Raw genomic sequence first — 12,049 nt, forward strand, 5'->3', positions numbered from 1 at the left:
CCAGTGGCGGCTCCTCCTCACACTCCTGGCTGCGAGTCTCTGCTCCACTCACTCACTTCTGAGACAACGTGGCTGCAGTGGGCTCCCTCCCCTTCCCCTCCTCATCGCCCTCCTCGCTGGGGGTATCTGTGATGAGTTTGGTCACAGATACGCCCTTGGGACTGTCACCGATATGCTGAATTTACCTCTGAGCCCATTTTCCCTGCCAGCTTGGGACTCCAGAACTCTGCCTTGTTGAGCCAGACATGCTAGCCTGCTGCAAACACAGACCCCGCTCTGATCCATGCCCCTAAAGTTGCAGACTTTAACCAAAAACTGCTCAGCAGGTCACCATCTCCAACACCCAACCACCCAGGTCCCAATAGGATCCAAACCACAAATAAATCTGTTTTACCCTGTATAAGCTTTATACAGAGTAAACTCATAAATTGTCTGCCCTCTATAACACTGATAGAGATATGCACAGCTGTTTGCTCCCCCAGGTATTAATCACTTACTCTGGGTTAATTAATAAACAAAAGTGATTTTATTTAGTTAAAAAGCTGGATTTTAGTGGTTCCAAGTAGTAACAGACAGAACAAAGTGAATTACCAAGCAAAATAATATAGAACACGGAAGTCCGTATAATACAGTAAGGAAACTTGAATACAGATAAAACCTTCCCCTCTCTTGCCCACATCCTAGTCTGGGCCCAATCCTTTCCCTGGTACAGTCCTTGTTAGTTCCAGCAGGCATCTTTGGTGAAAAGCAGGGGGTTTCTCATGACTGGCAGCCCCCTTTTATATCTTTGGCACAAGGAAGGTGGGGAACTTTTGTCTCTCTGGGTTCCCACCCCTCCTTCTAAATGGAAAAGCACCAGGGTTAAGATGGATTTCAGTATGAGGTGACATGTCCTGTGAGAGCCCCTCCACTCTTCCAGGACTGGCCCACACATACACAGGAAGGTTTGCAAGTAAACAGAGCCATTTACAACCCATTGTCCTAGTCAGTGGGAGCCATTAAGATTCTAAACCACCCTTAATGGCCCACGCTTTGCATAATTACAACAGGACCTCAGAGTTATACTTCGTATTCCTAGTTTTAGATACAAGAATGATACATGCATACAAATAGGAGGAATATATTCAGTAGGTTATAACCTTTGTTATACCTTACAAGAGACCTTTTGCATAAAGCATATTACAGTTACATCATATTCACACTTATAAACATTTCCATAAAACATATGGAGTGCAACGGCACAGTATCTGCTCTACTCTTCGAATCCCTTCCTTGTCCCCCAGCATGAGATGCATGGGGGACGAGGGAGGGATTTGGAGAACGCAGGGGTTTGGAGCAATGGGTGTATCTGTGCTATTGCAATGCAGGCTCTATCAACGCCACATTGCAGCACTGGGACCTGGCTTCAGAAATGAAGCATGGATGAAATTTGTCATGTCTCTTCTCGTCAGCCTGAAAATCATCATGGCTTTATGGGAGTGTTTGAAACAGACTTTTATTCGTTAAAAATAAATGACCTTTCTGAAAGTAATAAAATATTCTGCCCAAAAAGCGAAATATTATGGATCCCGCATGCAGAGGTGGCTACAGCTATCAGCAGGAATAGTCAGTTTGCTGAGATCAACTCAAACATTGGGGGCCTGCAAAAAGAAAAGGAGTACTTGTAGCACCTTAAAGACTAACAAATTTATTTGTCTCCAAGGTGCCACAAGTCCTCCTTTTCTTTTTGCGGATACAGACTAACTCGGCTGCTACTCTGAAACCTGTCACTGGGGGCCTGGTATGTTCAAGGGGTTTGTGTTGGCTCAACTGAACCAACCGTTACTGTTTTGCTCATCTGAACCATTCAATTCCATTCAAAGGGGATAAAAGGAAATAATTTTCCCCCTCAACTGTGGGATTCAGGCCCCCCAGAAGGCAGAGAGGCAAAGATTCGCAAAGGGATTGGATCTTTATAGGGATAACAAGGCTATGCAAAATTGTCACAATTAATGGGGATAAAGTGGTGGTAGGGAAATTAAACCTTCAGGGTTTAAGAAGCCAACTTCTCAGGCTTAGAGCTTAGCCTAAGCCAGGGGTCTCAAACACGCAGCCCCCCGGGTTATTTTCTGCTGCCTGCCTGCTCCTCACGGCCCCTCCGCATCCTCTCCAGCATTTACGTAGAGCGGCTCCCTGCCTACCCTGCCCCCCACCACCCCTCAGCTCTGGGAAGTGGCCGGGACCAGGGGGGCACAGGGGTCTGTGTTGACCTGGCTGCTCCTCTAGGTACTTCCCCCGAAGCTCCCATTGGCCGCGGTTCCCCATTCCCGGCCAATGGGAGCTTCGGGGGCGGTACCTGGAGGCACGGCCAGGGCAACACACAGACCCCTGTGCCCCACCCCTCGCCCCCAGAACCCAGCTGCTTCCCGGAGCGGGCGGGCGCAGGGGCAGGGCAGGCGGCAGGGAGCCTCCCCCGCCCCCTGCTGCACCCTGCCCGCCCCCCCGAACCCTTTCTGCAGCCAAACCCCCTACCCGGAGCCCCCCCGGCTGCACCCTGCCCGCCCCCCCGAACCCTTTCTGCAGCCAAACCCCCTACCCGGAGCCCCCCCGGCTGCACCCTGCCCCGCCCCCCCGAACCCCTTCTGCAGCCAAACCCCCTACCCGGAGCCCCCGGCTGCACCCTGCCCCGCCCCCCGAACCCCTTCTGCAGCCGAACCCCCTACCCGGAGCCCCCTGCTGCACCCTGCCCCGCCCCCCCAACCCCTTCTGCAGCCGAACCCCCTACCCGGAGCCCCCCGGCTGCACCCTGCCCCGCCCCCCGAACCCCTTCTGCAGCCGAACCCCCTACCCGGAGCCCCCGGCTGCACCCTGCCCCGCCCCCCGAACCCCTTCTGCAGCCGAACCCCCTACCCGGAGCCCCCGGCTGCACCCTGCCCCGCCCCCCCAACCCCTTCTGCAGCCGAACCCCCTACCCGGAGCCCCCCGGCTGCACCCTGCCCCGCCCCCCGAACCCCTTCTGCAGCCAAACCCCCTACCCGGAACCCCCCCGGCTGCACCCTGCCCCGCCCCCCCAACCCCTTCTGCAGCCGAACCCCCTACCCGGAGCCCCCTGCTGCACCCTGCCCCGCCCCCCCAACCCCTTCTGCAGCCGAACCCCCTACCCGGAGCCCCCTGCTGCACCCTGCCCCGCCCCCCCAACCCCTTCTGCAGCCAAACCCCCTACCCGGAGCCCCCTGCTGCACCCTGCCCCGCCCCCCCAACCCCTTCTGCAGCCAAACCCCCTACCCGGAGCCCCTGTCCTAAGCCCCCTGCCGCACCCCACACCCCTCCTGCACCCAGAGCCCCTTCCCTGAGCCCCCTGCCGCACCCCACACCCCTCCTGCACCCAGAGCCCCCTGAAGCACCCTGCCCCCAGGGGCAGAGCTGGGGTGCAGATTTCAGGGAAGGGGTGGGGTGGGAAGAGGCAGGGCAGGGGCCTCATGGAAGGGGTGGCGTGGGGGCGGGGGCTGGGCCAGGGCAGCAGGTTGGGGGGTGGTCAGTGGTGCGGCCCTCAGGCCAATGTATTAGTCCTCACGGGGCCCTCGCGGTCATTTGCGTGTGGGACCCCCCTGGCCCAAGCCTTAGTGGGGGGCAGCTCGCGGGCTCCGACACCTGCGGCTGGTGCTGGCCAGGGCTGGAGACAGGGGCCCTGACTAGACAGCCCCCGGCTCTGCCCCAGCCCGGCAACGCGCCTGTTTCTCTCCGGCTGCTCCCGCCACGTGCTGCCCGCAGGCGGCTGGCTCCGTCCGACGCTGGGGGCTCCCCGGGAGCCGTTGCCGCCGGCCGGGAAGGCGCCGCCTCAGACCGTGTTTCGGGACGGGGGGAGTCCGGGGCTTTGTACCGCTTCCCTCACGAGCCCTCAGCGGCTGTCCGCCCCCCCTTTCCCCACACGTTCGCCCCCTCCTCGTGTGTGTCCTGCCCGGCCCCTGTGGCAGGGTCACCAGGGGGAGCCGCCCCGCCCCGCCCCGCCTGAGGCGCCGGCTGAGGGGGCGCCGCGCCTGGCCCGGGCGGGCTCTCTTGGCTCCCGCCGCCGGGGGAGGAGCGAGGCGCGGGGAGGTCCCGGAGCCCTGCGCTGGCATTTCAGACCCTTCCGCGGAGCTGCCAGCCCGGAGAGCGGAGCCTTTCGCCGAGTCTGCCCCGCGCGCCCCCCGCCCCGCCGCCTCCCGCCCATGTCGGAGCCCGCCGCCAGCTCGGAGCTCAAGCGGGCTTTGCACAGCGGCCCCGAGAGCAGCGTCCAGCATGAGCCCCCGCAGGCCGCGCCCATGCCCAAGAGCTACCTGGTCCTCAGCATCTTCTCCTGCTTCTGCCCCGCGTACCCCATCAACATCGTGGCCTTCGTCTTCTCCATCATGGTGAGTGGCCGGGGGCAGCCCCTGCCCTGCCCGCCTCCCGGAGGCAGCTTGCAAATGCCCTTGGCCCTTGCGTCTCCGGGTGGGGGGCGTGATCCCCTGGCACCCACCGTGGGGTAACCCAGCCCGGCGAGAGCCGGCCCTGGGCTGTCCCGCAGCCACGGGCTGAGATCAGCCCCTGCCGGGCTCGGTTTGCTCAGGTCCGCCCTCGTCCCTTTGCTCTGCGAAGCCTTGTCCTAGCTCGGCCCATCTGGGCATCAGGTGGGGGAACTGCTGGGCTGCGACAGAGACTTCCCTTGGCCCGGCCTCTGGCCTTTCCCACTTCAGTGCCTGGAGTGGTGACTATTTCAGTGTCCATTGCAACAACCCCCATCGCACAGTATCCACCCCTCTCCAGTATGCACAGGAAGGGGGCTGCCCCCCGCCCCCCCAACATGTGCAAACTCTGCAGCTGGCCTCCTAGCTGTAAAACTCTGGGGAGCTCAGATTTGGCTCTACATTTTGTTGCTCAAACCCCTCTCTCATACAGAGGGAATTCCTGAACACTTGGCAAAGGATTTGGGTTGGTTGTTTTTTGTTTCTTTTCAGTTTATTCTGCAGTGTTCCCCCCCCCCCAACACTGGAAAAACACAATAATGTTCTGGACAAAGTCCGCCTTTGATCTTAAACCTCCCCTAAGGCTTTACCTCTTTACACCTGCTGAGTAACTGAAGAGGGGTAAAGTAGGGGAGCACACACCTGCAGGCCTCTCTTTGACCTAGTAGATAAGTGACCTTCTTGCAGTATAGAGTACCATCTTTATGCTACTGATCTGTAGAAACAAAGGGTCAGAGCCAGTCTTACCTTCCCATTAAATTATTCTTAAATACCCAGTCTCTGATCTTGACTCGGGTGACCAGACAGCAAGTGTGAAAAATCAGGACAGAGGGTGGGGGATAATAGGAAACTATATAAGAAAAAGCCCCAAATATTGGGACTGTCCCTATAAAATAGGGACATCTGGTCACCCTAAGCTTGACTGGCATCGCTATGAGGAGCATGCATGATAAAATACATCAAAGGTTTCTTTCCCTGCCTCCCTCCATACTCCTCTCTAGCTCACTTTCTTCCTCTTGTGTGGGTGAAGCCAGTCTTTTTCTCTTGCACTGAGGAGCTTCCCCCTGTTGGTTGACGGTTCTGTTGTTTTGGAGGAACGGTACCTGCTGTGGAGGGCCTAGGTGGGAAAGGAAGAAGCAATCTCTCTGGTGGCTAGGGCCAATCCCATTGAGGACTTTAAATGTCAGGACAGAGACCTTGAATTGCACTGTAGATTCAGTGGGGAGCCAAGGAGACAGAGTGCAAAGCAATGTGTTCATGGGCAGCTGTGTTAATAAGCAGAAGGGCTTTTGTGTTTTGTGGTACTTGGAGCATTTGGGGGTATGTGGTTTCATTCCTAGATAGGAGTCACCGTGTACAAGCTTGGGGGTCAAAATGCATGAATCTCTGCAGCCTGAACTGTGTCTGATGGGATGGAGTGCATCTTCGGGCCAGTCACAGGGGGAAGTGGGTGGTTTTTTTGCCACCATGTCTCTATGCAATAAAGGCGCCAAAAGGACTCCAGGGCTGCAGCCTGACTTGACAATTTGAGGGCAGATGCCTTTGGTGGTGGGGGTTGTGCTAGACAGTCAGGTTCTTCCAAGTGCTCCCCTTGTCCACCAGCATCATTGCAGTCCTGCCTGGGGTTAGTTTTTACTCAGCTGGTTTGTTTCCAGACACTAATATTAGCAAGGCCACGAGGAAGCTGTCTCATGGTGCTGCTCACATATGATATAAAGGAGATGGAGATTTGCCGTTCTGAGTTCTGAAGCTTTTTCTTCCTTCAGTTTTGTTGGCAATCCTTCTAAGAATACAGGTCCAGATTCAGTAAGGTACTTGAGCACGTTTACCTTGGAGCACTAGTCCCATTGGAGTCAATGGCACTGTTTTCAATGTTAGGCATGTGTTTAAGTACCTTACTGAGCCAAAACCATTAAGGAGATAATAGTGTCAGTGGCATAAATCAGTATCACAACCTCATGTTCTCCTGTCAGATAAATGAAAGCTGAAACATTTGTCAGGTCTAAAACATGGAGGCAAAGATGATTCAAATAAAGTCTTCAATGTTCTGTTGTCTTGGTCACAAAGTTTTATTCCAATTAACTTTGTCTGTTAAACCAACATTGCAGACGTTTATTCTAACACATCTTTGTGTGTGACAATGATCACAGCAAAGCAGCATTCTGATTGGCAAAGGAACAGCTGTGTTTTTTCTTCAGCCAGTCAACTTTTATAGGTGTGTGATTTTTAGCAGTAAATATGGGCTTTTCTGATTGCCTGACACTAATTTTATTTGCTACAATAATAAGCAAATCAGTAATAGTTTGAATTCTTTGGCAATAACCGATGAAAATTAATGCACTGAGTACACTGAGACACAAAGGGCCAATCTTGCAAACCCTTACTCACACAGGGAGTAGTCCCTTAGTAATGCAAGAAGCCCCATTAACTTGGGGCTGTGTGGGTAAAAATTACTTGACTGGTTAATATCTCTAAAAAGATATATGATCCATGTGATCAGTAATCTTCCATTATTTAATGGAACTGAGAGGACAAACATATTTGTATATTGCATCTCTTTTCGTCAATGAGGCTGCAAAGCTCAGTAAAAAGTAAACCTATTCATATATATGTACCCAAATGATTACATGTGTACAATGTGTATCAAAACACACTAATCCAAAACAAATCAGAAATCACATTTTGATTCTTACATTTGATAATTAGTTAAAGTAGACTTTCCAAGGTGGTCTTGACTACCAAGTCTTTCAGAGATGAAAGGCATTGGCTATAGTCGTATTTCACCAGGTAGGTATTTTCTTTGTTTTTGACAATCTATACCACATAATCTCTTTCTTGATTTAAGAAGACCTATCTTTGATGGTATGTGACATCCTTTTTGTCTGTGGATGTTCTGGGTACTATATAAATATAAAAGAACAATAATTTACTGTGCTGGTTCATGAACATCAATTTGCTATAATTGTGCGTTCACTAAAGTCAATGTGTAACAGCCAAGAGCCGAATGTGGCTCATGGACGCGTAAGGTGATCTTCACAGCACCCTGCACCCTGTATGCAGATGCCCGTGCTCACATCCCAGTTTAAGATCAAGCAGGCTTTTGTAGGCAGGCTCAAATAAATTTCTCCATGGGATGTGTAGAAACAGTTGTGGGAAGGGCACTTCCTGAATGCTGGACGGTCCTTGCAACTTTTAACCACCCTCTCCCTTTGTCTTCATATCACCACCAGCCAGAACCTCTCCTGTTTTACAAAGACAACCTGTCCTGTCCAAGCTTCTCTTGACAGAGCCCCATAGAGCTTCAACTCCCAGAACCACCCCACCCAACCAGACACCAAGTTCTGGATTGGAACCTGTTACGCTTGTACTGTCACCTCTCCTGGCGTTGGTACCCTTTATCTCACAAACGTTTTTCAGAATCTCTGAGCATTTCCATTCATATCCATGTGGTGTGTTTTATTTTTCACAGAAGATGCCTAACTATACACACTGCAGAGATAACCAAATAGCCTGCTACCTCAGAAAAGACTTCAGAGCATATATAAAATGTAGGAGATATATAAAATGTATGCTCACTTTCAGAACCCATAATGGGCCTGATCCTGATCCCATCAAAACCAATAGCAAAACTCCCACTAACTTCAAGAGGAGAAGGACTGCGCCCAGTATCTGTTTGTCATGTCCTTCCAACATGCTTGTGATATGCTGACCCAAAATACGGTTCACACCAAAGGTATGATCTAACCCATCAGCAGGATTAAATGACAGATTTATTTTCTATCTTCTGCTGTCTTACATGTTATTGTCTACGCAATTCATGTACTGTAATGGGTTTCTGATCCTTTTTTCCCTTGCTTTTGCTGACCTTCCCACCCTCCCCACTATTGGGGCTCCAGTCTTATCCATTTTACATCTTATTTCCTTGAGTATTTCTGAATGGACCTTTCCACCCATCCTAATTATTTTTCTCTCCTCCTTATTCCTTGCCTCCTTTGTAGAACTCATGATTACAAGAGATCAGTGAATCCAGGAGGATGAGGTTGTGGCACTATAATGCTGGAGGTGCTGTCTTTTGGATAAGCTGTAAAACTGAGGTCCTGGTTACTCGAGGTCATTAAAGATTGCTTGGCATTTTTTTTTTTTTTTTTTGCAAGAGTAGACGTGTTTACCCCAATGTTCAGGCCAAACTTCATACTTGAGCGATTACATTCTCCCCAACTGTATTCCCTGACAATTCCGATTGGATATTTGTATTCTTCTTTCCCTTGTGTTTTAAGCTGTTGTGTCATGTTGCTGTGCGGTGTTAAACCATTGATGTGTTCCACCCCATATTCAGCTGTTTTATAATGCTGGATGAAGTGATTTCTATGTATCCCTGACCAACCTCATAGCGGTGTTGGATTTTAAATTAATTGATGTGTGAGAGCTCCTTGGATGAAAGATTCCACAGAAGTGGAAAGTACAATTATAATTATTCTCCAGTGTCTTCCTCAGATTCCTACCTCGATCTTTTCTTTACGCCATATCCTGAGCCCATTGATTTCATTGAGCTCGGATGAGATTCTGTGCCTCCTCCTTTAGAGATCTATCCTGAAGAAGATCACCTGGTCCAGGTGCCATTGCTAATTTTGTGCCTGGTTCTGCTCCCGCTGCAGTCAATGGTGAGCCGCCTATTGGCTTCAGCAGGACCAAGGTTGGGCCCTTGATGTTAACCCTCGTTGTCCACTGCTGACAACTCAGCTTCAGCTCTTTTGTTTTAGTGGAGCAGCGAGGCACCGTGGCAACCTCCGTGTGGTTTTATATTTGCAGTGGCATCTCAAGAGCTACTTCTCATCAACTCGTGGACTTTAAGGTCAGAAGGGACCATCAAGGTCATCTAGTCTGACCTCCTGCACATTGCAGGGCTCAACCTCACCCACCCATTCCTATAATAGACCCCTAACTGCTAGCTGAGTTATTGGAGTCCTCAAGTCATGATTTAAAGACTTCAAGTTGCCACTGCTCTCTGTGGGGGGTGGGTATTATTGATGGGACAGGATGAATCCTTCACACAGGGTGGGCAGCTGACCTACAGACTCCAGAACTCAAGGTATGAGGCTCATAATGGCAACTTATTGGACTCCAAGTCCAGCATTGCTGCAGCTGGCTGGCTCTTGTCTGCTGGTACAATACTTTTCTTGAGCAGAGGCATTGCACGAGGTCCATAGAAGAGGTGGTGGGAGTGTGGAAGCAAAATGATGGAAGTTGCTCTCTGAAGCAGGTCCTTCCCCACTCCGTGGTTTTAAAGCACTGGTAGAAGTGTTTGTTCTGGTCAGCGGCGTGAGGAACGTTCACTAGCATTTCCTTGCATGTGACGTTATTCCCTTTGGAAGGTTTATTTGGGAACATCAAAAGGACGTGTTATTTAAAAAGTAGCTAATAGCTAATTATGTGCTAGGGCGCCTAGAGCCTTGTATAGGCAGGCATGGGAGGGGTTGTTACTTTAATTTAAATAACTAACTAACAATGCTTGGCAGCTATACTGAAGCACATCTGCCCTTGCTGTTAGCTTTACCCACCAGAGATATTTTTCTTTAATATAGTCAGTCCATCCCTGCAAACACCGAAGTGAAAGAGTGGTGGGGAGCTGTACCAGTGGTGTAGAGTGGCTTACTCATTCCTGTGTGCCCAGCTTGCTAATATGGGACAGGATGGAAGGAAGATGAAGCCAGCTCTCCTCTCACTCCCTGGCCCTCTCTGCTCCCTCTCTACCCATTTGTTCATGGTTTGGTAGCACTGGGCAAGTATGTCTTGCTCACCTCCTCTTAGCCAGAGTCAGTCTGAGCAGGAGAGCACAGGGAGCCTCACTCCCCTGCAAAGGCGGGGAAGGGCTCTGCCAATCTGGCCTACAGGGAGCACAGACTGCCTTCAAGTAAGTCAGCTAAGAGGCTGTTAAGGTTTTTAAGTGTAGCAGAGAGGCTGACTTCTAGGGTATTTGCCATCTGTAAAACGCTGAGGGTTCTCTAGTCTGTTTTACTTTGCAATGAACAGTCAGATTTCAGTCTAAGGAACTATGAGCAAGCACTGTACAGTGGAAATGCTTAACAGTAAAAGCAACTTAAAATGAATAAAAACCTTAGGGCTCAATCCTGCTACCTTCTACGCCCATGAGTGCAGGACGGCCAGTTAGGGAACAGAGGAACTCTTGTATAAATAAATGAGTGAGTAGTCCTGACTCACATGAATAGAGCTGCTAACACCAGTGGGGCTGCTGAAATATACAAGAGTTTGCAGAACCAGGCCTCTAATTCGTTTGACTTAAAAATGACCAAGAGAAGAGGAATTTGAGAGATTTCATAAGGAATTAGACTGAAAGTGGCTGTGATTTGCTATTGAAACTAGATAAAGACTAAGAGGTTAAGCACAGATCAACATATTACCCTAGACATAGCAGTTAGCCCTAGAAATAAGATTGGGGTTGGGTTGGTTTAGTTCTATAACAGCTGAAGGTGTCCTAGGGGTGGAGAATCAAGGGCTTGATCCACAGCTCTTTGAAGTCAGTGGAAAGACTCTCATTGATTTCTGTGGGCTTTAAGTTTGTCCCGCCCATATATCCATTTTATCCTTGAATAATATCTACTTAATGCTGTTTAATATAAGCCTCCTGACAAAGGAGCCTCTCTCCTGCTGGTTTCTCTTAAATCTGGTGCTTGCCCCTTCATGCTAATTGCCTTCTCCTCACCCATGGATTTTTATTAAAATAACACTATTCCAATAGCATTACTTATTGAAGTATGCAGTATGAATTATTTATCCATCCAATGCCCATGCAGGTCACTTTGAAGCACTCCTTCATGCTTCCAAAATACATTAGAATAGTTCTACAGAGCCACAACTTATAGCTCCCTGCCTTGCCAAAAGCTTCACTTCAGCCTGCATCATGTGTTCAACAGGGAATAATTATGCCAGAAGTAACAAACTGCTCTAAGAGTAGGATGAAGTTTTTATTTTCCCCTTAGGAATTGGGGCCTTTTTTGCAAGTAGCAGACAAAATCCAACCTGACAACTTTAAAAATAATAACCGTTATGTTTTGTACTTCTGTCGCATCTTCCAGTTGAGGATCTCAAATCACTTTAAAAACACTAAGATATTAAGCCTTACCCTTGTGAGGTAAGTAAGTAAACATGATTAGACTCATGTTGCAGATGGATACAAGACATTAAGTGACTTACCCAAGGGCATCTTCAAAGTCATGGGCAGAGACCAAAATAGAACTCAGCATCCCCAACTCCCAGTCCTTTGTTCCAACCCTAGGATCTTCCCTTCCATATAAACTGCTTTTAATTTAGCCTCAAGAGTGTAATTTGAGAGAAACTGAGATTTCTTTTGCTAACATAAAAGAGTGACAAAGTTAGTTCCTTATTTCACTTTACCATCCCCTTGTCTCTCCTGCTGTCCATCTAAATAGCATAGCAAGCCAAACTCTGCTTGCTCTGCTCATGCAGATAGTCCTGGTAAAGTCATTGGAATAACTGCTTGAGTAAATAAGCAAGATTTTGACCAACATGACATAATAATAGAGGGACCTCTTAGTGAAGCACCAAAC

At 49.9% G+C, this 12,049-nt stretch overlaps 1 protein-coding gene across 1 annotated transcript in view; it reads left to right on the forward strand.

Moving 5' to 3' along the window:
* Positions 1-3,939: 3,939 nt before the first annotated feature.
* TMEM233 (transmembrane protein 233) overlaps positions 3,940-12,049 on the forward strand; it is a 37,023-nt gene continuing 28,913 nt past the window's right edge. The window contains exon 1 of the mRNA XM_084649146.1: positions 3,940-4,370. Coding sequence (XP_084505272.1) covers positions 4,188-4,370 — 183 coding nt within the window. The 5' untranslated portion in view covers positions 3,940-4,187. The remainder of the gene's footprint in view (positions 4,371-12,049) is intronic.

This window comes from Lepidochelys olivacea (assembly GCF_965140295.1).
Source record: "Lepidochelys olivacea isolate rLepOli2 genome assembly, chromosome: 15".
NCBI classification, from domain to species: Eukaryota; Metazoa; Chordata; order Testudines; family Cheloniidae; genus Lepidochelys; species Lepidochelys olivacea.